Here is a 27,954-nt window from a genome sequence, read left to right on the forward strand (position 1 = left end):
GCTTGGTTAAACAGGATGATGCATTGGAGTTCATCCACATCCGAGTCTCCATAGGCAAGGTTCCTTACCAGGAACTGGCCAGCTACAGGTCATCCTCTACAACCAAGGAAGCTCACAGTTCTTACCTAGATCTCTACTAGAGGTGCCCACCATTCCACCAAATGCAGTATTTATGGAAGACTTTAACTACCCCTCTATAGAATGGGAAACATATACTGCCTTTAATTCACAGGCACAACATTTCCTGGAATTTATCAACATGAACACCCTGGACCAGATAGTGCACACTCGAACCAGAGGATTAAATATACTGGACCTAGTACTTACCAAAATGGGAAAGCATTGCACCCTCCCGTGTCACTTTCTCATTGGTGAGGTAAGACCGCAAGGCTGTTTAAAAATAAACAAACTCGGAAAACCTAAATAAACCCATGACATTTAGGAACTGTTCTAAAGCAAACTACATCCTACTAAACAGTTTGTCTTTGTCAAAATGCATGGCTCTCACAAACCCCGAGAACATAGCAAACCTATGTAGAATTATTCACAGAAATCTTGTACAAACATGCAAACGGCTGACCTGAGGCTGCTGTAACTACCAGAAGCAAGCCCAAATCTAACACCAAAAACAAAACCCACTTGTGGAATCTTTACTTAAACCAGGGTATATAACAAAAGAAAAAAGTAATGGCCAAAATCAGAAAGAGCAACTCTCAGAGATAAGACCTTTCTGATTCAATTAAACAAGAAACTACGTGGTCTAAAAAAGTTCAACAAGGCCAAATAAGAGGTCAGGATATCCATCCACACTAAAGACAATCACAAGGTCTTCTTCAGCTATGCCAAGAACCTTAAAAGTAACACTCAACACTGTGCCAACATGGTCATAATGGCACAACTGTCACTCCCCCCTCACTGCCCCTGTGAAATCCCTTCAAGCCTAACCCCCCCCCCCCCAAATATCAACAAGCAGCAGGTTCTGGCAGTGCTTGCTAAGGTCAAAAACACTGATTCAGTGGGCCCCAACAACATCACCAGTTGCCTCTTAAATAGCCTACAGCATGATATAGTAGGATCACTTGAGGCATTCTTCAACTACAGCCTCAAAACAGGTTATGTGCCAGGTGAATGTAGGGCAGCAATGGTCATCCCTCTTCATAAAGATGGGCCATCAACTGATCCAAGGAACTGCAGACCCTTCAGTCTGACAAGTCCAATATGCAAATCCACTGAACGAACTATCATGGAAATGATCAACAAAGACACTGGACCTATCCCAGTTTGGCTTTGTTAAGGGAAGGTCTTGCCTACTCAACCTGCTAGACTTCTTCAAGAGGGTCACCAAGCCTATGGTGAGGAGAAAATGATGCCTATCGACTTCACTAAGGCCATTCAGTACAATACAATACCCCACATCGGTATTATTGACAAACTTTCAGAAGTAGGCATAAATCCTTACATAACCAGCTAGATTGTTGGCTATCCCATAGATAGAACCCAAGAAGCTGGAGCAGTGAGACCACCTTCACCAGGAGACCGGTCACTAGCGAAGTACCAAAGTGCTCCATGTTGGGCCTGCTCCTGTTCGGCATCTATTTCTTGCAAGTCAAGGCTAATGAGAAAGGCCTCCGGTTCACCAAGTTTGCAGACGACTGTAAATTGGGAGCTATCATAGATTCTGCCAGGACACTGGCATCCTACAAGAGAGTCTAACACAAACATATTACTGGTGACAAAGCCATGGATTATAACTCAACTTGAAGAAATGCATTATTGTGCCCTTTGGGAAATCTTCCACTCAAGCTAATTAGTTCATCAATAAACCACTCTTAAGAGTTGACCCCACAGTTAGGGATCTGGGAACATATGTAGATGGTAATCTGATCCTTGTCTTATTATCTTGGCTACATTTTGGTCAATCATTCTGTCACCCAAATAATAAGCAAGGATATGGCATTCAGATTTAAGGAAGTTATTGTACCACTCTACTCAGCAGCCCTCATCAGACCCATCACTGAATGCAATGTCCTCCTTTGGCATGTACCTGACCAGGCACTTGCAACAGTTGGAACATCCTCAAAATTTCCTCACTAGGAAAATCCAAGGTATGAATACCCTGTCCTACACAGATAATCTTAAGGCCCCTTCTCTGTACTCAGTCTCCTCCAATTTATGGAAAGGTGATTTGAGCCTGGCATAAAAGGCATCCTCAGGTCTGATGGCTCTCTTGCACATCTACAAAACAAACAGCACCAGAAACACTAGCTCCAAGGACCTGAACTTTAGCTGCAACAAAACAGAACACAATGGCGAGACCAATATGTCTCTCAAACGGTCTCTGCACTTTGGAATAAACTCCCCATCCACCTGAAACACAGTTCATTCCTAACCCTATTCAACCAAAACCTTGATCATTGCATGGGAAATCACAAACTCCCCTTGGTCTGGCCCCCATATCTCTGATGGATAGATGCTGACATTAAGTAAATTAATCCCTTGCTAACATATCCCCTCTGCCCTGCACATAACCCTTAACTACCTCCTTACTAACATACCCCATCATACAGGCATCCAAGGTACTTGGGGATAAAATTGGGATGGGTTGCACAGTTAGGTATAACTATAAAGACCAAAGTCTATAGTCTAAATCTATGAACCTGAAATGGAACAAATGTGCTTCAAATGAAGAAACTGAGACTTGGAAATATTTTGAATTAAATGATTTGGACTGCATCTATTTACCTGAAAAACATATTTGCTTACATGAGCCATCTGTGAAGGCCTGTAGTTACAATGCCATCAATGAACTAACAGCGTGATATACCCCCCAAAAAGTGTAAGGCAGTTTATCACATTTTACTGTTTTTTCTGCACTAAAGCCGTATTATAATACAAAACTGATGCCATGTGTTTACCCTATAATGATTGCTACCAATCAACTACTTTTTTCATATTAAAAGCAGTTTACAGTTTTATTTTTGAACTCTTCTATAAGAAAAACTGTAATCAATGGTTTACTGTTGTTCCCCTCTCTGTAGGCTAAAACATGTACTCTTAAACACAGCAGTATAAAGTTTTCCACCCAATATGGAAGACGGTCTTAAATGGCAGTAGGTGCCCTGTGTCTTAACACAAAGCACCACTTCTGGTACTGAACAGATGTACCAGGCAGAAGCCTTTTGAACCATTTAGTTTAATAATTTATATTACAAATTGTTATAATAACAATAGCAGCATCATTTACTGGAAAAAAGTAATGGTCCCAAAAAAATGTTCACCGAAATTCTGGTTTTAATTTCCAAACACCTTTCCCATCCTGGTTTCTGTGGAAGGTGCACAAGTTCCTGAGTAGTTCTCTAAAGACAGCAGACTGAGCAGGTGATAGCTTTGGTTCAAATTCTTGTAGTACTTCCTGAGTACTGGCCTGCCCATCAATACGGGCCTGAAATGCTATGAAATTTCGCAAATCTACCAACAACTCATCGTGTTCTGTTGGCACTACTGGCTCACTAGATGACTGTGAAGTATTGAGGTCCTCTTCATCCAACTGTTCTTGAGTTTTCTTTGCAAAACTTAGGTGGTTGCGTGACCTCATTTTAGCCAGTAATGATGCAGAGCTCAGGGAACTCGAAGGGCATTCCTCCACTGATTCCCCACTGAAGTGCGCACTGTGCTTTACATCTCCCTTCTTTAATACCTCAGCATCCTGAGTAACAACAGAAAGAAATAAGGAATGTTTTATATAACAGACAGGCACAATTTAAACAGTAATCACATGCATCTATGCATGTTACAGTCATATTAATGAAATATACATATACATACAGTGCGTATACACAAGTGCACATATAGTAGGTTCCTTAACCATATGGACTTCCACATGCTAGCAATAGCACATGCTTCTTAAAAACAGATGGTTCTCCCTCTAATCTGTCTTTAGGTCTTTCATAAGAGCTAGTTATGACAATAGGTTGGGGAAACACATGACAAGGAAAATACCACAGCAATAACCAAAACACAAGTATCACCGCTGATGCAGTGCACATACAACACAGTGCTCAGAAATATTTACTGTTCCCTGTAACAAACTGAGAAACTATTGTTTAAGAAGTAATAGACACTGTATATATTCAATAGTTTCATGATAACATGCTATGCTGTGCTGCTAAATTGCTGATGATGTCTATTATGTGTTTTGGTATTCCAGTATACTTATTTTTATCTCTGTGTTTTACCTAGGATGCAATAAAAAGATTATTTTCACATCACACAACCTTCACAGTCATCCCCAAAATAAACAGGTGTCTAGACAGCTTTGCAAGTCCACTGTTAAAATAAATGCCTTGTATAAATACACTACCTTCCTTTGAGACACTTGCAGCAAGACAGGTTGGATAGAATACTTAACATGAAAGTGTATTCCCAAATGCCCTAGAAAACCATTCCACTAAAACAAGCTCCACCTCTGGAAAAAAGATTTAAACTTGTAACACTGTGCACAAATGCAAAACGATGCCTACTTAGTCACAGCACTAAAAGATTTGTGGTAGAGCCAACAGAAACTCAATGCTGGTATAAGGCTAAAAGCAAAAGTTATGCACTTGTTGGCCAGTTTGAAAAACAGTGTTTGGTGGCCTTTCTACCTTACCCATCTTTTACAAAGCAAATGAAAATCTAAAGATCAGCCTTTCATTAAACACAATTTTACTGAGATTTGGATTTATCAGGTTTGTACACTCAATGATATGATGGCAGATTCATGATGCAGAGGGATGAAGTCACAATCTGCAACAAAGGTGAACGAGGTCCAGCTAGAATGCCTGGGTGCTGAGGAGGCCAACTAGGGAGACAGAGAGGGAAGTGAGGGAATGATGCCAGCCCACAGAGGGGGAAGTAAAGTCTCTATTAGGAGAAATACCTGCTGAAGAATGAGAGCTGCCTTATGCATAGACCAAAAGCGACTGTATGTCAGTCTGTAAATGGGCCAGGTATGTGGAGGTACTCACCCATGCCTCCAGCACTGCATTCCTCGATATAGCAGTAGGCTTTTCAGCAGCCACTGAATGAGGAGTGCGGAGCTGAAAAAAAAAAACATCGATCAACTGTACCTCATGACTCCAGAGCTCCCAAACTCTTGCCTCTGCTCTCCACCAGTAAGCTGTGTTTTTAATAAAGTTAATCACTACTCTGGAGGGGCAAGAATTTTCTCTGAGGGAATGTGGGGTGTTGAGGGGGACACAGCAAAACAACGAAAGGTAAAAAGGAGACTGTGGCAGCTTGACAGACAGGCTAAGATGGATTAAGAAAATAATAAGAGTTTATGCATCCAAAATGACTCCACTAACAGAGCTCAGAACTTTTTACTTCTCTGTCATGTCTCATGACCTAGGATGGTATAACTTCTCAATATCCTTAGAATTAAAAGCACACCACCTTTAGAACGTCTATGCTGCATTTACTGCCAGCTTCATTTCTTCATTCTTTTTTTTCAGACCTCATATTTTACTTATACATTCATTTCTGGTCCCTTCCTTCTACTTTCTCACTTTACAGTCCCTTTTCAACATGTTGACTATTCTCAAGGTTTCTACTTGTCTGTTTCAATCAATAAGCCAACTATATCTCTTATTTTCTTGTTGATAACCCATTCCAGTTTGGTGAATCAACCAAACACAGCCTTCAATCATATGGCAATTTCAGGCCTATTATTACTGCCCCCACTTATTAACTTTTTCTTCTTATACCATACTACTCTGAGGGCACTTCTAAAATAAACTATGCTAGCATAACTATTCTGCCAAACAGAATAAAACACTGCACATGTGCAAACATCAGCTGTCAGCTAAATACAGTTGCCTTTAGTCCCTCCCTTCTCAAGTAATCCTTAGATAATGGTCATCTTGTGCCCGTTACTTATTCAACTTGACATAAATTCATAGGCATATACTAGGTCAACCACCACCAGGGCCTTTATAAGTGTAGCCATGCATTCCAACCCAACTGTATTACCATGTAACATGGGCATCTATTTAGTGGGGTATGTTAGTTAGGAGGTTGCTAAAAGTTTAGTGTGTGTGTGTATGTGTGTGAGGGGTGTGTTAGTTAGGGAATATTTACCGTTGGCTTCTCTCTACCAGAGACATGGGGGCCAGACCGGGGTGAATTTCTGACTTCCCATCAAATGGTTAAGGTTATGTTTGAATAGGTTTGGGATGGACTCTACTTCAAATGAATGGGAAAATGATCCCAGAGAGTGACAATCCTTGAAGACACACATCTGTCTTGTCAGCATGTCATATTTATGTCACAAGCAAAGTTTAAATACTTGGATCTAAAGGGCCCATATCTATACAGGAAGAATGCAGAGTCCCTGTAATCACAACTACGCAAGTAAAGGCTGCACTCTCTAAAGCCAAAAACATAGCGTCCACGGGACCGGACAACATCCCAGGCTGTGTTTTACATGAACTTCAGAATGAACTGGCTCCCCACTTAAGCACCATGTTCAATAATAGCCTCGCATCAGGCTTTGTGCCCACTGAATGGCGCACAGCAACAGTTACACACTACACAAAGGGGGAGTCACCACTGATCCCAGAAACTATCAGCCTATTAGCCTGACGAGCCTGGTCTGCAAGGCCATGGAACATATCATCATGGAACTCATAAACAAAGACACTGATAACCTCCAAACTCCGGATCCCACCCAGTTCGGGTTTGTGAAAGGCAGATCATGCCTCCTGAACCTGATCGACTTCTTTGAGGCAGTCACCAAAGCCGTGGATGAGGGTAAGGTGGTTCACACAGCCTATCTTGACCTCGCCAAGGCTTTGAACACCATCCCCCATTCTGAAATTATAGCTAAACTAGGTATAAATCCCTAGGTAACAAGATGGGTTGCCAAATGGCTCACTGACAGAACCCACACTGTAAAAGTTACAGACTCCAAATCTAACCTCAAAGCAGTGACAAGTGGAGTACCACAGGGTTCCATCCTGGGACCTCTCCTGTTTGGTATCTACTTCTCTGAAGTACAGGCTAACACAGAAGGCCTCTGGCTAATGAAGTTCGCAGATGACTGCAAACTAGGAGCCATAGTCAAGTCCCCAAATGACATGGACATCCTACAGAAGGGCCTCACTGAGACAGATGCCTGGTGTCAGAGCCATAGCCTCAAGCTCAATGCCAAAAAAGTGCAGTGTCATTCCCTTTGGGAAAAACTCTGTACCCATGAACTACCACATAGGCAGCAAACTACTTAACACCAAATGCGTGATAAGAGACCTTAGGACCCAGATGGACAGTAATCTCTCCTTTGATAGTCACATTGCCACAGTAGTCAGGAAGTCCTTCTACGTGGCACACCTCATTATAAAAGGGTTCTCATCCAGGAAAAAAGAGGTCATTGTTCCCCTCTACTCATCACTCAGACCCATTATAGAGTACAACGCCCCTTTTGGAATGTATCTCACAAGACATTTGCAGCAGCTGGAAAGGCCACAGAAGTACCTCACAAAGAGGATTACTGGCCTCAAACAAATGCCCTATATTGACCGCCTCAAAAAACTCCAGCTTTACTCCGTAGCATATCGCCTACTCAGAGGTGATCTCTGTCTAACATATAAAGCTCAAACCCAGAGCTGTTGGACATGCTACACCTAAAGAAATCCCAATCCCTCCGGGCTACATGCTCTAGGGACTTAAACCTTGTCACCACAATAAACAGGACACGCTGAAGGGATAGATTCCTGTCCCAGAGACTTCCTATACTCTGGAACAAGCTACCCATCTATGTCAAGCAAAGTTCTTCATTAGCACTCTTCAAGAAAAATCTTGATGAGTGGATGGGAAATAGGAAATACACCCCGGGGATCACTTCTGTGCCTCTGCTGGACAGTGGCACAGGAAAATAACTTTCTTGGGTGGCGTAAGCTACGGAACGTTGCTGGCTAGGCTTATGTAGGCCCTTGGGCCGATAGCCTAGTACCTACCTATGAACCTATAAATAAAACCGAAAGCACTTAAGAATGTATGGTAATTAGTGGATCAACTGACTGATGCCTTTTTTCCTTTCTTTTTTTAATCCTTCCTGGGTTTAACGTGACAGAGATGAAATTTGGTAGACAGGGACAAAAGGCAGGTAGATGTTAGAAAATTAAGTTAAATTATAAAGATTAATGAACAATAACATGATAGCCATTTCAATGGATTATTGTTATTTCTCAAGTGATAAGAGGAGACACCATGGTATTTCTATGTTAAGGATACATAATTTGAGAAGGGATTTTGTGGTACAGCATTGTACAATTATGTAAATATATTCTTTCATTGCCTGTTATCCTAACTCTGATCAGTGCAAGCTGTTGCAAAAAGTCTTGCACACCAGGGAAGAGATTTGAAATAAAATAAACAGTATGAAAATGCTGGAAGCAAGCCTTCTAATGTAAAGCAGCCTATGGAGATGGTCCAGTCCTAGACCAATCTGTCTGATATGACCTCGACCACTGCAAAACAGAATAATGCAGCTCTATAGAACCCAGAACCTTTCTTATAAATGGAATTAAGTGTTCCAGAAGCCGGGAGGTGCAGTTGATCCTTATTCCTCAACCCCGTGACTGCAGTCAAAATGAAAACTAAGGCAATACCATCACAAGGGATTCCTGTGTGAATGCCCCCGGAAACAAGTTAATTCAATTAAGGGAACACTAAACAGCTGTACTATTACTGAGGCCTCTCTTACCCTGACTAACGTCTAGATAAAATTTCTGAGACTGCATGAAAGATTGACAGCATGGCAACAACTTGTACTGAAAGTGATGCTCCAACCACAGCAAAATCCTGGGACACCTTGGTCAAGTCCCAGATTTTTAATTGTTAACAGGCTTTCACTGTGTACCATCCAAAAGCAGCGGTATCAGAACTTGAAGGATGCCAGCACTGACCATGTGAATCTTCACACAACTGATATAAAAGACAAGATAAGTCAGTAAAAGCTACAAATAGTTAAGTCCTACCCCAACAACTTTCCAGGGATAAGGATCAGATTGCAATAAGAAACCTTCCCTGCACCTTGGATGGAACAGTATCTACTGCCTCTGGCTAAGAGTCACAGAGTTTGCACCAGCAAGTACTTTAACACCAGCTGCTCTGTCAGAAATGGACAATCTGAGGTGATGGGAAAGCTCAAGCAACTCAAAAGACTCAGCCTCTTGTTATAATATCCTGGAACCCAACTGTTCTAGGTTACAGTTCTGCAGAAGAACCGTCGTCCCACTACAGTTTCAAGAGCAAAATCATCACTGACTGCTTGAGAGCAGCAAACTAAGTGTACACAAACCCTCTTTGGAGACTTTATGTGAGGGACAAGGGGAGGCAGACAGCCCAACCCTTTGCAATGTTGTACTTATTGTATGGTTATCTTTTTAATAGGCGAGGGGTCCCTGCTGAAGTTCTGAAGGCCATAACTGAGATACTTGAAACAACAGAGATGTAAGTGCAAATGAGTGCATGGGGGGATGTCTGTTAAGCTCAAGGTTACAACTTCAGAATATTTTCCTTACTCTTATGGGGCAGAACATTTCAGAGTTAAAATATTCTCTATAAAGCATCCTTGGTTTGGTACAGCTTCTCCAATAATCAGAATTTGGCATTTTTTCTGTATAATTCTCAACTTGTAGACACCTGCTTTCCCATTCTGTACTTATGCATGCCGTGATATATACATTGGCTACATAGACATGCATGAGTGCAGAAACCAGTTGTTCAAAAACAACACAGCTGATTACTAAACTTACTAAACTAGTAATAGGATCATATACTTGACCAAATTATAGGGAACTCCAACAGTTACAGCTGGAAGAAGAGCCACTTAACAGTAGGGTGAAGGACCCTGACCCATTAGAAAGGGTCCTCTTCTAAAACAGGTGATACTGTAAAAAAGCACATGAGGAACCTCAGTGATAGGCCCTTGACTACCATGAATCCCAAGTAGTTATTATGAGAGTGGAAGGAAATTAAATAGATCATACAATTGTTATGAGACTGGCATGCAGAAATCACAAATAATCTATAGACATGCATTATACAATCTTAAACCTATAGGTATGTACAATCAAGTCCATGTTGCTGTGTATTTCACACTTTGTTTAGACACTCGTCCATATCGTGTGGCATAAAACTGGGAATTAGACTTAGCAACTAGGGCAGTTTCTGCAAAATGGTTGACCTGTGGAATGTTCAAATCACTTTCAGGAACAGAATCAGACTTTTGAACACATTCTGATCTGGAAACAGTGTCAAACTCATTCTTTGATTTAGAGTTTGCATCATATATACAATGTTGTGACTTCAATAATGATGATGGTTCTGGTACAGGAAGATGATGTTTGTGATTCCTCCTATACTCCATGCCTTTAGAATTTACTAAGTAAGATCTTGGCTCTACACAGATGTTTAATCTGTCCTATTTGATCAAAACCTTTCGTTGCCTGGATTTGTACTGTCTCTCCTTCCCTCAATGGACGAAGTAGCCTGCTCAATCTGTCATAACTAGATTTCTGGCTATTATACTTCTTAAACAATTGAGCCTTGATGGTTTTATTGTTCTTAGGTTTAGACTGCAACAAACTTGAGGAAATAGGTAGTGTAGTTCTAGTTTGCCTGGAAAGTAGTCTTTGAGCAGATGAGCCAAGAATATCACCACGTGGTACGTTTCTGAGATTAAGTAAATTCAAGAATACATCGACATTGTCACACTTTGACCTTTCAAGTAACTGCTTTGCATTTTGTACTGCTCGTTCAGCTAGACCACTGGACTGAGGATATTCAGGACTACTATATGATATGTACAAAGTCCCATTCTTTTGCAAATCCCTGAAACAACTGGCTAGTGAATTGAGTACCATTGTCAGAAAAAGTTTGTGTGGACTACCATGAACTGAGAAATGACGTTTCAATTTAGTAATAACAGTAGTTGAGGATAAGTCTGGCAGTAGATTAATCTCAAACTAATTTGAATAAGAGTCTACCAAAACTAAGTAGTGTCGAGTGTTCCATTCAAAGATATCAGTTGCTACAGTACAGCAAGGTAGTTCAGGAATTGGATTTAGATGAAGCAGTTCTCTTTGCAAATGCGGTCTAGCACTATTGCATACTGAACAAGACGAAAAAACTATCAATGCCTTTTGATAATATAGGCCAAAATATGAATTTTCTTGCTCTTCTCTTTGTGGATGTGGATTTTGGGTGACCACGATGCAAAATTTGAATATAATCTTGTTGTAAGGAAGCAGGAACAACAATTTTAGGACCTTTGAAAATAATGCCATCTTCCATCAACAATTCATCTCTGTAAGGAAAATACGCTTGCACCACTAGATTGCTTTGATGACCATCTGACATTAATATAATGACTGAGCTTCTGTGAAACTGGATCAGTCTGACTGTGATCTCTTAACTCATCAAGTGTAGTGGCGGAAAAATTACACTTTGACATCACAACAAAGTCAAAAGTTTCTGCGTCAAGCTGTTCTGCTGTGTTTCTAGGAGATCTGGATAAAGTATCAGCCAAGTAAAGCAACTTGCCTTTAGTGCAGACCAATTTGAAATTGTACTTTTGCAATCTGAGCACCATTCTTTGCAATCTCGCTGGAGCAGAATGCATAGGCTTCTTTAAAATAGTAAGTAGAGACTGATTATCAGTTTGAATCTGAATAGCTCAACCATAAATAAAATCATGAAACTTGGAGCATGCAAATACTATAGCCAAAAGCTATTTCTCAATTTGAGCATATTGCATCTCAATTTGGGTTAGTGTTCTAGATAAATAGGCTACTGGTCTGCCCTCCTGAAGTATGACTGCACCTAGGCCAAATTTTGAAGCATCACAGGAAAGAATAACTGGTTTGTTCACATCACAGTATCTTAACGTACGTGGGGTGGCAATTTTCTGCTTGTTGTTGTGTCTTTCGGCTTATCCCGGTTAGGGGTCGCCACAGCGGAACTCCGGTCCGCTAATGTTTGGTAGTGGATTTTTACGTGCCGAGTTACCAGCCCTGATGTACAACCTTCAATGAAGGCATGCCCATTCACGCATGCCTCCACACAGAAGACGCTCTAGCTGAGAATTGAACGGGACAACGTCTTGCTGTGAGGTGGCAATGCTACCACAGCACCACTACCGCGAGATGGTGGCAATTTTCTGCTTAAGGTCTTCAAATGCCTTCAGATGATGTTCCAACCATGACCATGCAACATTTTTGTGTGTTAGCTCTCTTAAAGATGCTAACTCACTGAAATCTGGTATAAATTTACCTAAATAGTTGACCATGCCCAGAAAATGCTGTAAATTCTGTACATTGTCTGGCGGTGATATCTTTAGAGCAGCTGTTTGCTTGGTCGGGTCTGATCACAAGCCCGTAGTTGTAAACAAATGTCCTACTTACTTGGTCGGGTCTGATCACAAGCCTGTAGTTGTAAACAAATGTCCTACTTACTTGGTCAAGTCTGATCTCAACCCTGTACTTGTAAACAAATGTCCTACTTATGTAACTTCTGGAAGTCTAAATTTGCACTTCAGAGGATTGAGCTTTAAGTTTAATTCATGTGCTCTGTCTAGAACTTTCTTGAGGTTTCGGTCATGCTCTGCTTCACATCTGCCTCCCACTAACAGTCTACTATTATGGCACAAGGATAACCTGAAAAAATTTGTTCCACTGCATGCTGAAAAACTTCACTTGCAGAATTTATTCCAAATGGCATTCTTAGGAATCTGTATCTACCAAATGGAGTACCAGTAGTAGTTAGAAATGAGGATTTGCGATCTAGCATCACTTGTCAAAATAAACTCTTTGCATCCAAAACAGAAAATACAGTGGCATTCGGTATTACAGCTGCAACTTCTTCAACTGTGCGCATTGGATGATATGGTCTTTTTAATGTTTTGTTCAAATCTCTTGGGTCAACGCATATCCTGATTTCATCTGAGCCTTTCTTGTGAGCAGCTACCATGGACGAAACCCATTCAGTTGGTCCTGTGACTACACAAATCACACCTTGCTGCACCATTTTATCCAACTGAGCTTTTACTTTATCTTGCATAGCTATTGGAACTCTTCTTGCTTGTTGGTCTGACTACTGGAGTGATCTCTGGGTCTAACTTCATGGAATATACAACTGGAAGCTTGCCCAATTTGTCACTGAAAACATCAGCATACTTTACGAAAATGGCTTTGAAGAAATTGGAACTCAGAACTGCACTTACATGATGAACTTCTTTAGCAAATAAAACAGATTCATTCTTAAACTGTCTGACACTGAATTAGGATTGCACTGGCCTTCGGACTACATAGAATAACAAGCTGCAACAGTTCTCAGCCAAATAACATGAAAGTATCACTGAACTTTCAGGTTGAATTTCCTCACCTCCATAAGCAACAAGTCTCGCCCTACTGATTACACTGAGTTGTCCGTTAGTTCTTACTTTTGCAAAAAGTATCTGCTGATATAATGCTGCACTTCGACCCAGTGTCTCCTTTGAGCTCTGTGGATTTTCCATTAATCCAGACTGTACAAAACACTTCATTTCTTGTCAACAAGTGTGCTGCATCAGCTCTTTCACCACGCACTGATACACCATCTAAATAGAAAGCTGACTGTTTTGGTTCTACTTGATCAACTTGCTTCTTTGTGCGACCTTTCTTTACAACTGTGTGAGGCTTAAAATGGTTCCATTTTTTACACATGTGACATTGCTGACCAAATGCTAAGTACTTATCTCTTTTGGACTCATGATTCGCCCCACAATTGTGACAATTAACAAATCTAGATTTAGATTTGGGTTTTGCTGATTAACACTTGTGTTGCACTGAGCTGGCGCTGAAGCTTGCACTTTTCCTGGAATTTTCTAGAAAACCTCGTAGCTTCTTTGGAAATCCCTGTGGCTGCCATGTGCTTAGGGCTGTTCTTGTTTGTCACGTATTGCATACTGTCTACATGTGCTCTGGAGCCAACAGAAACCCTGCTTTTGTCACTCACAAGCATACTTGTATATTTTTCTGTCACCTCATGGATTTGACAGACTCTATGGCTTTGCTCAACATTAAATCATTGTCACAAAGTAAAATTATTCTCACAGCAGCACTATTAATACCACATACAAGCCTGTCCTTTATCAGTTAATCTTTTAGATCACCAAACAGACACGCCTTAGCTCTGCTTCTCAAGTCAGTTATACAAGTTGCAAATGTTTCCCCTGGTTTCTGATCTCTTGTGTAGAACAAATCTCTCTCTAACGTAACATTTTTCTGGGGTTTGCACATCTCTCTAAACTTGTGCTTCAAACACTCGGGGTCTTCCCTTGATTCAACTTGCACAACAATATGGTGGTCTGCACCTTCTCCTTCATATACTGATGGTGCATTCACAAATAAACGCTCTCTTTCTATGGCCTCTGACCCTGCCAGGTTTAACAAAATGAATGCCTGGGTGCATGCATCTCTATCTGCATAAGCTGCTTGTATGAAAGTATCGTACTCTTGCTCAAATATTCTCCAGTTCTCTGCAACATTCTTCTTCTATCCTTCAAACGATAATCACTTCTAAGAATTTTACAATTTTGCTGAAAAATGTTGCAAATCCCTTGTACATTACTTAGGTAACACTATCTTAGGCTTCTTATCATAGTTGGAACATGCCTTCACCCTGTTCTTCATTTGCTCACTGTTACCAGAGAACCAAGGTCTGGCTCTGTCATCCCTATGTAGTAGTACTAGAGCTATACTTTTTTCTAAGTTCTCCTTTGAATAACCGTTTTCCAAAAGATGTTCATTTAACACATCACTCTCTTTATGAAATACATTAATATCTGTACATAACCGAGCCACTCTGTATCCTTGCCCCTGAATAATATTACGAAAAGTATGCCTGGGATGCATACTACGTGCATTCAAATAATGATTTCTCCAGCAAGCTTTTCTATGCAAGGTTGTATCTAATTTGCCTTGTGTATTCTTATTTATTGTGATATCCAAAAAAGCAATGGTATCATTATTATAACTAGTAGAGAACCTTAGGAAATCAGTAATATTTTCTAAATATACAACAAATATCAACAATTCGTTGGCATTCTGTATCCATAACAAAAAAATGTCACCAACAAACCTGACATAAAAAATAAGTGGTGTCATCCACTGATGTTCATATCCAAAAGTACTCTGATCTTCCCAAAAGGCTAATACTATATTAGCCCCATGGCAACACCCGGTACCTGTCTATAATGTGCACCATTACATATGAAAATGTTGTTTTCTAATACCAGTTTTAGTGCCTCTAGGATTAAAATATTAGCATTTTCATCATAGATTTTTTTATTATTCAAAACCTCTCTCAGTGCCATTAATCCAAACTCATTACTGTTGACTGTAAAATGGATTATTAACATCTAATGTCACCAACAATGTATCAGCCAAATCCAAACCTTGGCAAACATCATATCATTTAGACAAAAACTGTGCAGAATCTTTCAAAATCCTAGGAAAATGCTCAAGAAGTGCTTTTAATTTTTCTTCTACCTAAATGGATAGATGTTCTGTCACCCATCCACGCCCACAGACTATAGGTCTCATGGGTGGGGGTAGGGTATTCTTATGCATTTTAGGCAAAGCTTTGAAGAGAGGGATCACTGGATGCTCTATATGAAATAATGCATACAAATAATCATCTAGTACTTCATTTTGCATCAGAGCCTTTAGTTTCTTACCAACCTTGCATATGTATTGTTTAACCATCAAAGGGGAAATGGGTGAATATGTGCTAACATCATTAATTAATGCATTTAATGACTGAATATAAGCTACAGAATCCATGACTGTAACAGCCCCCTCTTTGTCAGCTGGTTTAATAACCAGTCTTTCATTATTCATCAAGTCTGTTAATGCTCACCTTTCTAAGGATGTCATATTATTAAATCTACATGGGGCATCATCTAAATATTGCCTGACACCATCCTCACATGTTTTTAAGAAGGTTCGCACAGTAGGATGCATTGCTGGCACAAAAGTACTCGGATGTCTCAGCACATTACTATATGGTTGGCTTGACCCAAACATATCATTTAAGATAACATTCTGCCCAAACATATATAAATCAAGTATCTCTTCACTGAGGACAGATGCCCTTCTTCTTCTTTAGGCTTTTCCTGGTTAGGGGTCGTCACAGTGGATCACCTTGTCAACTCATGATTGGCAGTGGAATTTTACAGTGTTGAGTTGCCAGCCCGTCACCCAACCTTCCACAGAAGGCACACACATGCACACACTCACACCTAGGGCCAGTTTAGAGTGTCCAATCAACGTACAGCATGTCTTTGGGATGTGGGAGGAAACCGAAGAACCTGGAGGAAACCCACATGACCACAGGGAGAACATGCAGACTCCACACAGAAGGCACCCCAGCCGAGGATCAAACCGGAGAACCTCTTGCTGTGAGGCGGCAACACTAACCAATGCACCACCATGGCTGCCCAGAGGACAGACGCCCTACTAGGTCCAAATGCAAGGTTGGTAAGAGACTAAAGGCTCTGAGGCAAAATGAAGTACTAAATGATGATTTTTATGCATTTTTTCATATAGAGGATCCAGTGAGCCCTCTCTCTAAAGCTTTGCCTAAAATGCATAAGAATACCCTACCCCCACCCATGAGACCTACAGTCTCTAGGCGTGGATGAGTGACAGAACACCTATCCATGTGGGTAGAAGAAATATTAAAAGCACTTCTTGAGAATTTTCCTGGGATTTTGAAAGATTCTGCACAGTTTTTGTCTAAATTATATGATGTTTGCCAAGGTCTGGATTTGACCGATACATTGTTGGTGACATTAGATGTTAATAATCTGTTTACGGTCATCAGCAATGAGTTTGGATTAATGGCAGTGAGAGAGGTTTTGAAAAATAAAAAAAAAATCTATGTTGAAAATACTAATATTTTAATCCTAGGGGCACTAAAACTGGTATTAGAAAACAATATTTGCATATGTAATGGTACACATTATAGACAGGTACAGGGTGTTGCCATGGGCACACCCTGTGCGAATTCTTACGCTAATACAGTATTAGCCTATTGGGAAGATCAGAGTATTTTTGGATATGAACATCAGTGGATGACGCTACTTATTTTTTATTTCAGATTTGTTGATGATATTCTTTGCTATGGGCACGGAATGCCAATAAATTGTTGAAATTTGTTGTACATTTAGGAAATACTACTGATTTCCTAAGGTTCTCTACTAGTTAAAATAATGATACCATTTTTTTTTGGATATCACAATAAATAAGAATACAAAAGGCAAATTAGATACAACCTTGCATAGAAAAGCTTGCTGGAGAAATCATTATTTGAATGCAAGTAGTATGCATCTCAGGCATACTTTTTGTAATATTATTCAGGGGCAAGGATACAGAGTGGCTCGGTTATGTACAGATATTAATGTATTTCATAAAGAGAGAGATGTGTTAAATGAACATCTTTTGGAAAAAGGTTATTCAAAGGAGAAGTTAGAGAAAAGTAAAGACCTAGTACTACTACATAGGGATGACAGAGCCAGACCTTGGTTCTCTGGAAATAGTGAGCAAATGGAGAACAGGGAGAAGGCATGTTCCAACTATGATAAGAAGCCTAAGACAGTGTTGCATTACAGCAGTAATATACAAGGGATTTGCAATATTTTTCAGCAAAACTGGAAAATTCTTAGAAGTGATAATCGTTTGAAGGATAAAATAGATGTAGTACCTAGGTTTACTTTCAAAATAGCAATTTTGAGGACATGCTATGCCATGAACCTAGCTTGAGAAACAAAAAAAAGAAGTTACGTCTTACCATCATGTTCCATCTGTATTGTTGATCCTCATTCAGTCATTATGCATGGGTATTGGTTCCGACCTTAGAACCGAACCGGCCATTTTCCAAGCTCACGTCAGCTTCAAACTCTCGAGCTAAACTCTTACCCACAATCCCCCTCTCCCTGTTACCTCAGATTGAGTTTGCAAGTCAAAGAAGGTAGAGGCTACCTCTGGTCAAATAACCTAAGAGAACCGGATGGTGAGATCCACTAGAAACCACAGGAGGGGGAAGGAGGGAGGGTCGTAATGACTGAACGAGGATCAACAATACAGATGGAACGTTATGGTAAGACATAACTTCTTTATCTGATATTGTTAATCCTCGTTCATTCCTTACGCATGGGACAGAGTCCCCAGCTACCTCTATTCCTGGGAGGCTCTCATTGAAGGACATTCCTGAGCACCATAGAACCGAAAGATGCTCTTCTCCTGGAGGCCAAATCCAATTTGTTATGATTGATGAAGGTATGAGGCGTATCCCAAGTTGCAGCTGCACAGATGTCATGTAAAGAAGCTCTGGTATGGAAGGCAGCAAAAGCTGCCACCAACCTTGTTGAATGAGCTTTTATGGTAGTAGGCAATGAGATATTGCGTTGTGTATAAATGAAGGTCACACAGTCCTTCAACCATCTAGCTAATGTGACCTTAGCAACAGCAGATCCTAATCTAGGTCACGAAAAGGCCAAAAATAACTGGTCAGATTTACGAAAGGACCTAGTCCTGTTTAAGTAAAAACAGATTTGCCTGTGGATATCCAGGGTATGTAGGCAATACTCTCCTCTGTTTGAATGATTGGGGAAGAAAACTGGCAATTCAATGGTTTGATTAATGGACATTTCAGAGATTACTTTTGGCAGAAAAGATGGATTCGTTCTCAGAGACAGTCTACCTCTATAAAAAATCAAGTATGGACTCTTGATGCATAAAGCTTGAAGCTCAGAAATACGTCTGGCAGAAGTAATGGCGACCAAAAACAAGGTTTTCCATGACAAATGCTTGAGGTCGCAAGAAGAGGCTGGTTCGAAAGGTGGCATTGTCAGAGCTTGTAGAACTAATGATAAATCTCACGGTTGAATAGGTTCTCTAAAAGGTGGCTTCAGATGATTCACACCTCTTATGAAGGTCTTGCACAATTTGTGGGACATAAGAGAGGAATCTTGGACACCCTCATGAAAATTAGAAATTGAAGCCAAATGAACTCTAATGGTAGAGGCCGATAGACCCAACTGGAAGAGATTGGCCACATAGTCTAGACACTGGTTCTGAGAAGGGATCTACTTGTTTATCTTTCAGCCAACAGGTAAATATTTTCCACTTGCTCAGATAAGTAATTCTAGTGGAAGACTTATGAGATGCAATGAGAATGTCACGTACTGGTAAAGAAAGATCATGCTGTCTGGCAATCAAGGGAATTGGAGTGGCCAAGCCGTGAGCTTCAGGCTATTCAAGTTGGGATGAATCAGGTTCTGTGGATGTGAGATCAACTCCAGGGTTGGATGGAGAATCCATGGTCGATCTAGTAGGTGAGGCCAAAGGAAGGGGAACCAAATCTGTCGAGGCCAGTATGGTGCTATGAGGATCACCTTGCTCTTCAACCGACAGGCCTTCTTCAGAAACTGGGGAATGAGGTGAAAGGTTGGGAATGCGTAAAGAAGACCCAAGGGCCAATCGTGGACTAGAGTGTCCCTGGGTGACTGTCCCAGAGGGGGAACCAGGGCAAAGTAGTTGCTGCATTTGTAGTAGGTCGGGGATGCAAAGAGGTTGCAGTGAGGATGGCCCCAGCGGTGGAAGATCTCCACCACTATTAAGGGATTCAGGAACCACTCGTGAGGTTGAAGAATGCACCTGCCGAGTCTGTCTGCTATCACGTTGGAACTCCCAGGAATGTGCATTGCTAGAAGAAAACAGTTGGTAGCCATCACCCATTGCCATATCCTCATGGCCGCTCGACAAAAGGGGTAAGATTTGGTTCCACCTTGCTTACTGATGTACCAGACCACTGCCATGTTGTCTGACTGAATCGCAATTGTCCCAAACAGCAGGGGATGGAATGCTTGCAACTCCAGAAGCACCACCCTCAGTTCTAGAACATTTATATGCAGATGGGCCTCCAGTTCAGACCAAGTGCCTTGGACTGTCTGTCCCTGACATAGCCCCCCCACCCCATCAAGAAGGCGTCCGTGGTCACTGTGGCCTTGGGTTGCTGGGGGGGAGAAGGGGCGAGACCATTGTGACAGACTGTGTGTCATTCGCCAATTTAAATCCTGTTTGCAACTGTGGGTTACTCAAATCATGGCTGAAAGAGGATGCTGAAAGGGATACCATTGGGTGAGCAGTAGCCATTGTAGAAGCCTCATGTGAAACCTGGCCAGGGGGACAATGGTGATGGAGGCTGCCATGGAACCCAACTGCTGTAAAACTGAGTGAGCTGTGGATTTCTCCCTTGAAAGGATTGGAATCAGTTGTTGCTTTATCCTTAAAATTCGGTGCTCTGGAATAGCAACTCTGCAGTTCTTTGTGTCCAAGATAACCCCTATGAATTCTGTCGACTGAGATGGGGTGAGACTGGATTTTTGCCAGTTTATGGTTATGCCTAGCCTTTGTGCAGCAAGGAGAGAGTATGCCAGGGCTTCTTCTAGTAGATGTCTGGTGGGGGGAAATGAGCCAGTCGTCTAGGTATGAAAACACCTGGAATCCTTGAAGTCGGAAGTGAGCTGTGACAACTGCCATGCACTTTTTGAACCCTCTGGGGGCTGTAGAGAGTCCGAAGGGCAGTACTCTGAGCTGGTAGTGACTGGCTCCAGCACAGAAGCGCAGAAATCTTCTTGATGGCCTGTCCACTTTTATGTGGTAGTATGCATCTTGAAGATCTATTGAGCACATCCAATCATCTTTTTCCAAAAGTGGGAGGATAGACTGTATTTTGACCAGCCGGAATTTTTGTACTCTCACAAACTTGTTCAATACACTAAGATCCAAAATTGATCTCCAGTCCCTGGTTTTCTTTGGCACCAAAAATAGTCTTGAGTAGAATCCGGATCCTATCTGGTCTGGAGGGACTAGTTGGATGACTCTCTTTCTTAGCAGCTTTTCTATTGCTAGTGCTGCTTCTTCCCTTTGACTGGGTGGAACGTCGGGAAGTTTTTTTGAAGGGACAGGACAAAGATCGAAGGGGATATGATAACCTCTGATTATAATCCTTTGTACCCAAGAATCTGTGGTGATGGTTAGCCAGGCAGAAGGGTACAAGGTGAAACGTCCCCCAACTACCTCCAGAGGAAAGGGGTTGGGCCGCTCTTCAGGAGCGCTGGTAGGATTGGCCAGGGAAAGAATAGTGCAGTTGTGTACACTTACCATAAATGTAGATGTTTGAGTGTATTCACTGTTGCAGTCATTACATTTGGGTAATCTGCTGGCAGGTTGCCCTCAATCGGCCTGAATTCCAAAGTCTTGGGCCCTGCGTCGGTTGCTGTCTTCTCTTCCATGATGTCAGGTCGTCAGGGGTATAAAACATGCAGCCAACGCCATTTTCTTTAGTTTTTCTTGCCCCCGATGTCAGGTGCCCCCAAAAGGTAGCAATATTATATATATATATATATATATATATATATATATATATATATATATATATATATATATATATATATATATATATATATATATATATATATATATATATATATACACACACACACACACACACACACACACACACACACACACACACACACACTCACATATACATGCATCAATATAAACTTTACCTTCATCTACAAGCAAATACACCACATAGGTTGTAGAAGATAGAGAAGGAAAGATAAACTTTAGAATGACAGGGGGATGGTGGGAGGGTAACCTGGAATGCAACAGTGAATACACTCGAACATCTACATTTATGGTAAGTGTACACAACTGTACTATATTCTTCGTGTTTCACTGTTGCAGTCATTGCATATGGGTAGAATCCCAAAGCTATGGTTGGGAGGCTGGAGCTAAACAGCATTAGGTGCAGCTATAAGGTCCTGCAGCACTGCAGTGGCAAAGCCTGTCCTGGACTTAAGAGTAAAGAGGCAAATGGTAATGCTTTGTAAAGGTGTGAACAGAACTCCAAGTAGCAGCCTCTAGAATGTCTTTGGTTGGTACTCCCCTGAGAAAGGCTGCTGAAGTAGCTGCAGCTCTGGTGGAATGAGACCTAATGCCCTTGGGCACAGGTTTACCATGGTGTAAGTAGCAGAAATGGATGTAGTGGCTTATCCACTTTGAAAGTGTCTGCTTTGAAATAGCCTTTCCTTCTGATCCTGCAACATATGACACTAGTAATTGCTCAGTTTTTCTTAGAGCTTTAGTCCTGCTCAAGTAGAATCTTAGCTGTCTGTGTACGTCCAAGGAATGCAGAATTCTCTCCCCTTTGTTCTCCAGATTTGGATAAAAAGTTGGCAGATGAATTGTTTGGTTAAGAGCCACACTGGAAACTACCTTAGGCATAAAAGTAGGATTTGTCCTCAGAGACACCCTGTCTGGGTAAAATATGATAAAAGGCTCTACAGCCATGAGGGCCTGTAGCTCTGAAACACTTCTTGCTGAAGTAATTGCTAGTAGCAGAGCTGTCATCCATGATAAGAAATTTATATCAGCGGTAGCAGCTGGTTCAAATGGAGGCAGGGTGAACTTTTCCAACACATAATTGAGGTCCCATGCAGGTAATGGTGATCTTCTAGGAGGCCTTACATTTTTGGATCCTCTAAGATACTGCTTTATTAAAGGATGAGAAAAGATTGGTGGCTCTGTAGTGAAAATGTGCTGAAATGGCAGAGGCATGGATTTTGATTGATGAGAAAGATAGGCCTTTGTCAAGCATCTCAGTCAAGCATTGTAATATCTGAGGAATATGTGGTTCTGCTGTATCAGTTCCTTGTGCTTGATTCCAAGCACAGAATCTCTTCCATTTGTCAGTATAAGATTTTCTAGTACTAGGCCTTCTGGCTTCCAAAATGACATCCATCACAGCTTTACTGAGAGGTGTTGTTTGCATGATTACATGATTAGCCATGCTGCCGGGTTCAGAGTCTGTAAGTTGATTCTGCAGGATCTGATTGTTTTGCTGGGACAATAGTTGTGGTCTTTGAGGCAAGGTCCAAGCTGGGTATTGAGACAAGTTCCTTAGGATTGGGTACCAGTATTGGTGGGGCCAGTCCGGGGCAATTAATATCATCTTTGGCTTCTCTTGTCTGACTTTTAGGAGGACCTTGGGTAGAAGAGGCAGAGGAGGAAAGGTGTAAACTGATAGGGTTTTCCAACTGAAGGATAGGGAGTCCACTTTCCATGCTTATCTGTGATAAGTCATTGTGCAGAATCTTTTCAATTGAGAATTTTGAGAAGAGGCAAATAGATCTATGTCTGGGCTCCCACCATTTCTCTGTTATCATGCTGAAGACTTGCGGATTTAGTTTCTACTCATGAGGATCCATAAGGTTTCTGCTTAAATCATCTGCCAGTGTGTTTTGTTTTCCTGGCAGGAATTGAGCTTGAAGATGTATTTGGTAGGTCAAAGCTGTGTCCCACAGTGCCATGGCTAATCTGCAAAGGGGGTATGAGTGTGTGCCCCCTTGCTTGTTTATATACCACATGACTGTGGTGTTGTCCATCTTTATCAGTAGTTGTCTTGGATGAAGTAAGTCCTTGAAGGCTGTTAGGGAATTTTGAACAGCTAACATCTCTTTCTGGTTGATATGCAGATGCATTTGTTTTGGTGCTCATATGCCCTGAATGCATCTTCCTGCCATGTGGGCCCCCCCATGCATAATCTGATGCATCTGTTGTTAAGGTTTGGCTGGCAGGGGGTAGAGTGAAGGGCCGTCCCATGTTCTGGTGACAGACCTTTGCCCACCATAGAAACTCCTGTTGCAGGCAGGGAATGAGAGGAATCATCGTTTCCAGACTGTGTGAATGTTGAATCCATGAACATTTTAGGTACCATTGGAGTTTCCTCATATGCAGTCTTGAATATGGAATTAGTAGGATGCAGGATACCATGAAGCCCAGAGCCTGCAGAATTTGTCTTGCAGAAGACTGTGCTTTTGTTGCCATCAGTTTGAAGTAAGTAGTCAATTGCCTTTGTTTGTCTGGCATGAGGTAAACCATCTGGGCAGTTGTATTCAAGCTTGCACCCAGGAATGTTATCTTTTGAGAAGGTACCAGTTGTGATTTATTTTTGTTTATTGTGCACCCAAGCATGTTAGAAGCCCTTTCACAAATGCCAGGTGTCGAAGAAGAGTGTCCTTGTTCTCTGCTTGAATGAGACAGTCGTCCAAGTAAGGATATATTTGTATGCTTCTTTGTCTGCAAAATACAATTACTGGTGCCAGGCACTTTGTAAAGACCTTGGGCGCAGTAGATAAGCAAAAGGGAGTGCAAAGAATTGGTATTGCATTAAGCCAGCCTTGAATCTGAGGTACCTTCTGCATGATTGTCTTATTGGGACATGCAGGTATGCCTCTTTTAGGTCTAAAGTCACCAGTCAAGCATTCTTGCCCAGCATGGGCAGAAGCTGCTGCAAAGTCAGCATTTTGAATTTTGGAATGTCCAGGTATGTGTTCAAAATCAATAAATCCAGTATTGGCCGCCAGGCCTTGTCCTTTCTGGGTACCAAGAACAGTCTTGAGTAAAAACCTTGTCCTTTTTCCTGTTCTGGTACTGTCTGAATGGCTCTCATATCCATGAGTGATGTAACCTGTTTCTGTGCCTCTGCCCATTGATTTTTTGGCAGATCTGGCCAACTATCTGCCATTGGCAGAGTGTGGAAATGGAATCTGTATCCCTGTGATACGATGTTTAGTACCCACTTGTCCTGGTTATTAACTGCCAATTTTGAGCAAAAAGTGCTAACTTTCCCCCTATGGGTGCTGCCAAAAGATAAGTGCTTGGTGTAGGCAGAGGAAAGTCATTGGGATTGCTTTCTGTAGGTTTGCGCTTTATCTCCTCCAGATTTGGAGGTAGATGCTCCCCATTGCTTTGACCTATATGAGTCTTGCGCCTGGTATCTGGAACCCTTAGGGCATATGGATTTGCCCCTTTGAGCTCTGTCAGACACAAGAAAGGACTAATTTTTTGTAGGCCAGTGTCTACTGAATCTTGGTGGCTGCACTTGTAAGAAGTCTTTAACAGTTTGCATAGACTTAGCTTTGTCTTCCATTTTCTTTAAAACCTCTTCTGCCTTAATACCAAACAGAGAATCATGCTGTAAAGGCACATCTAACAACTTAGCTTTAACATGATCAGGCAAATTTTGTTCCTTTAACCAGGCATGCCTCCTAATCACAGATCCAGTAATTGCGGCCCTGCAAGAGGCCTCTAAAGAATCAAAACCACATTGCAAAGTATGCTTTCCAACTTGTTCAGCTGCATGCAATAATTCCTGCAATTCTTTATTTTCTGCACATTCTGAAATCAACATCATTTTCTGTTTCAGCAATCCCATAACATGTTGTTGGTACTTAAGCATACGAAATCAAAAGTTTAAGGCCCTGATTGCCAAGGCTGCAGATGTATAAACCTTTTTTCCCCATCTGTCCAGTGCCCGTGAATCTCTGTCAGAGTGGGTAAGATTTTTTGCTGTTGAGGCCTTAACTCCCTTTGGGCCCTGTGAAATAGTTTCAGGATCAGCAGCAGGGTTTCTAAATACAAATTTATGTGAGTCAGGGACCCTGTAATATCTGTCAGGTTTACTGGGAGCCGGAGGTAGGGAGTCAGGGGTCAAACTTGACTCTGAATACACATCATCCACAATGTCTAAAACAGGGGTAATGGCTAAAGGCTTGTGCTGAGGGAGAAGGAAATCCCTGAGCCTCTTTTTTGATTCTGAGAAATCTTGACTCTGCCAGTGAAAATGCTCCCTCAAAGTATGCAAGGTTTCTCCAAACGAATAGTCCTCAGGAGGGGATGCAGATGGAATAGACTCCTCAGCATCAGAATCCTCATAGGGAGGTATAGATAATTCCTGATCAGAAGAGGAATCAGAAGAAATAGAAACCTGATCTAAAGATTCATAATCAGTGTCTTGCTTAGGCCTCTTATCTGAAGGGGGTTGGGTACCCCTGATCAAGGTAATAAGGTCTTCAGCCATTTTGATCATCTGTTTTTTAGGCATAGAGGCCTGTGCACGTGGCTCATGCGTCTTTTTTTTAGTTTTAGAAGTTGCTTTTGTCTTTGGTTTTGCAGCTGTCGTTGGTTTGATATATAAATGTTGAGGTCTGAATACACCCTCAGAAGCTGGTGCCTGCTCAGCAGCTCCGGACTAATCTGAGGGAGATACATCCATCGGTTCAATACCTTGAGTATCTTGCAGCATGCCGGACTCCACATGGGTGTCGGTAGAGGGCTGCAACTCGAAGGTAGCGGGTATCAGGGGCTGTGAAAGCGCCTCACTGAGTACCGGTGAACCGGCGACTGGCTTAGGAGAAGCTTCGTCATTGGTTTTGAATCTCGACTGTCTTTTTCTGTCCTTTTCTTTGCATTTTTTATGTACTCCGGTAGTCGAATTGCTATCCGATGACATTTCTAGGTAGTTAAATCTGTTTCCAAAATACTTTGATGCAAAAATATACCGAAGCTTAATAGCGCATTGGTTAAATCTAGCACAAAACCGACAGCCAGGCACGTTGTTATTAGGGCCTAGGCAAGGAATACAGTATAAATGGAAATCCTTATGAGGTATTTGCTTCCCACAAGTAATACAATTATTAACTTTTTCTGACATCAGTAAAAAGCAAGAAAAAAGTTTCCCCAACGGGGTACTTAGCTTTAGTGAAGACTCAGGTTCTGAAACTCAAACTGGAATATTTCAGTAGTCGGCCGACCGGCACTTGCAAAATGTTTCTGATTCGGGCATCGCACGGCAAGAAAGACTGAAGAAAATGGTGTCAGCTGCATGTTTTATACCCCCTGACGACCTGACGTCATGGAAGAGAAGACATCAACGGACGCAGGACCCAAGACTTTGGAATTCAGGCCAACTGAGGGCAACCTGCCAGCAGATTACCCAAATGTAATGACTGCAACAGTGAAACACGAAGAACATCCCTGGAACCCTGGTTATGTGGACCCCCTCTACCCCAAAAAGAGTGTCTTCCCTGTGAGTTTTCCCCTCTGTCTCTAGGGGAGAACTTGGCCTGTGTGTCACGGAAAGGACCCTGAAATTTCTTGAACCATATCTTCCCACTCTTTTGGTGTCGGGAGAAAGCACATCGAGGGCAAGAATAATGGATACCTATGGCAGAAAGGGTCTTACCGTCCTGTTCACATCTGGCCAGTGTGCTTTTAACTTTGGGTCCAAACAACAAGGAGGACTCAATGGGAGCGTTAAGAAAGTAAGCCTTAAAGGGTTCCGTGAAATTGCACAAGCACATCCAGGCGTGTCATCTCATGACCGCAGCTGAACCTGCTGATCTAGCTGCTCCTTCTGATGCATGAGATATCAGTCGCATAGAAGAGTTAGATATTTACTCAATGGTGGCCAGCTGAGAGGCCACTTTGTCACGGACCTCATCAGACACGGCACCGGCCAAGGTTTCAGAAAGCTCAGAAATCAGATCTCTTTGAAGCCTGGTAAAGTGTGCCATATAATTCAGGGACCTGACAGTAAAGGTCACTGATACAAAGGTGCGCTTCCCTATCCTGTCCAGGGCCCGGGACTCTTTGTTAGGTGGGTGGACAGTCTGGCTTTCTTCTTCTTCCAGATAATTTTTTGTTGCGGCCGCCACCAAGAAAGCATCCACAGGAAGACCTTTAGACCAATGAGGATCCGTAGCAGGAGGGGACAAAATCTTATCTGGCCTCCGGGGAATAGCTTCGATGGTGTCAGGAGCCTTCCAAGCACGCTGCACGATAAGCCGGACAAGTTCATTGGCAAGTGGAGTAACCCAGGAAGTAGGGGCCGGGTGAGAAAGACCTGCAGGAACACAGATTCCTCAGAAGTCGGATTAGAGGACTGCCAGTCACCTATCTGTTTCAGGATTTCGAGGATATCACCAAAGGATACCTCAGAGGGTGACCTAGGGGATCC

General features: G+C 41.9%; 1 protein-coding gene across 1 annotated transcript in view; it reads right to left on the bottom strand.

Moving 5' to 3' along the window:
- Positions 1 to 2,705: 2,705 nt before the first annotated feature.
- Positions 2,706 to 27,954, bottom strand: part of ERCC6 (ERCC excision repair 6, chromatin remodeling factor) — a 1,256,800-nt gene continuing 1,231,551 nt past the window's right edge. The window contains exon 23 of the mRNA XM_044056771.1: positions 2,706 to 3,706. Within this exon, the coding sequence (XP_043912706.1) occupies positions 3,275 to 3,706 (432 nt within the window). The 3' untranslated portion in view covers positions 2,706 to 3,274. The remainder of the gene's footprint in view (positions 3,707 to 27,954) is intronic.

Source organism: Protopterus annectens, chromosome 14.part0 (assembly GCF_019279795.1).
Source record: "Protopterus annectens isolate FY-2018-M chromosome 14.part0, PAN1.0, whole genome shotgun sequence".
Taxonomy (NCBI): Eukaryota; Metazoa; Chordata; order Ceratodontiformes; family Protopteridae; genus Protopterus; species Protopterus annectens.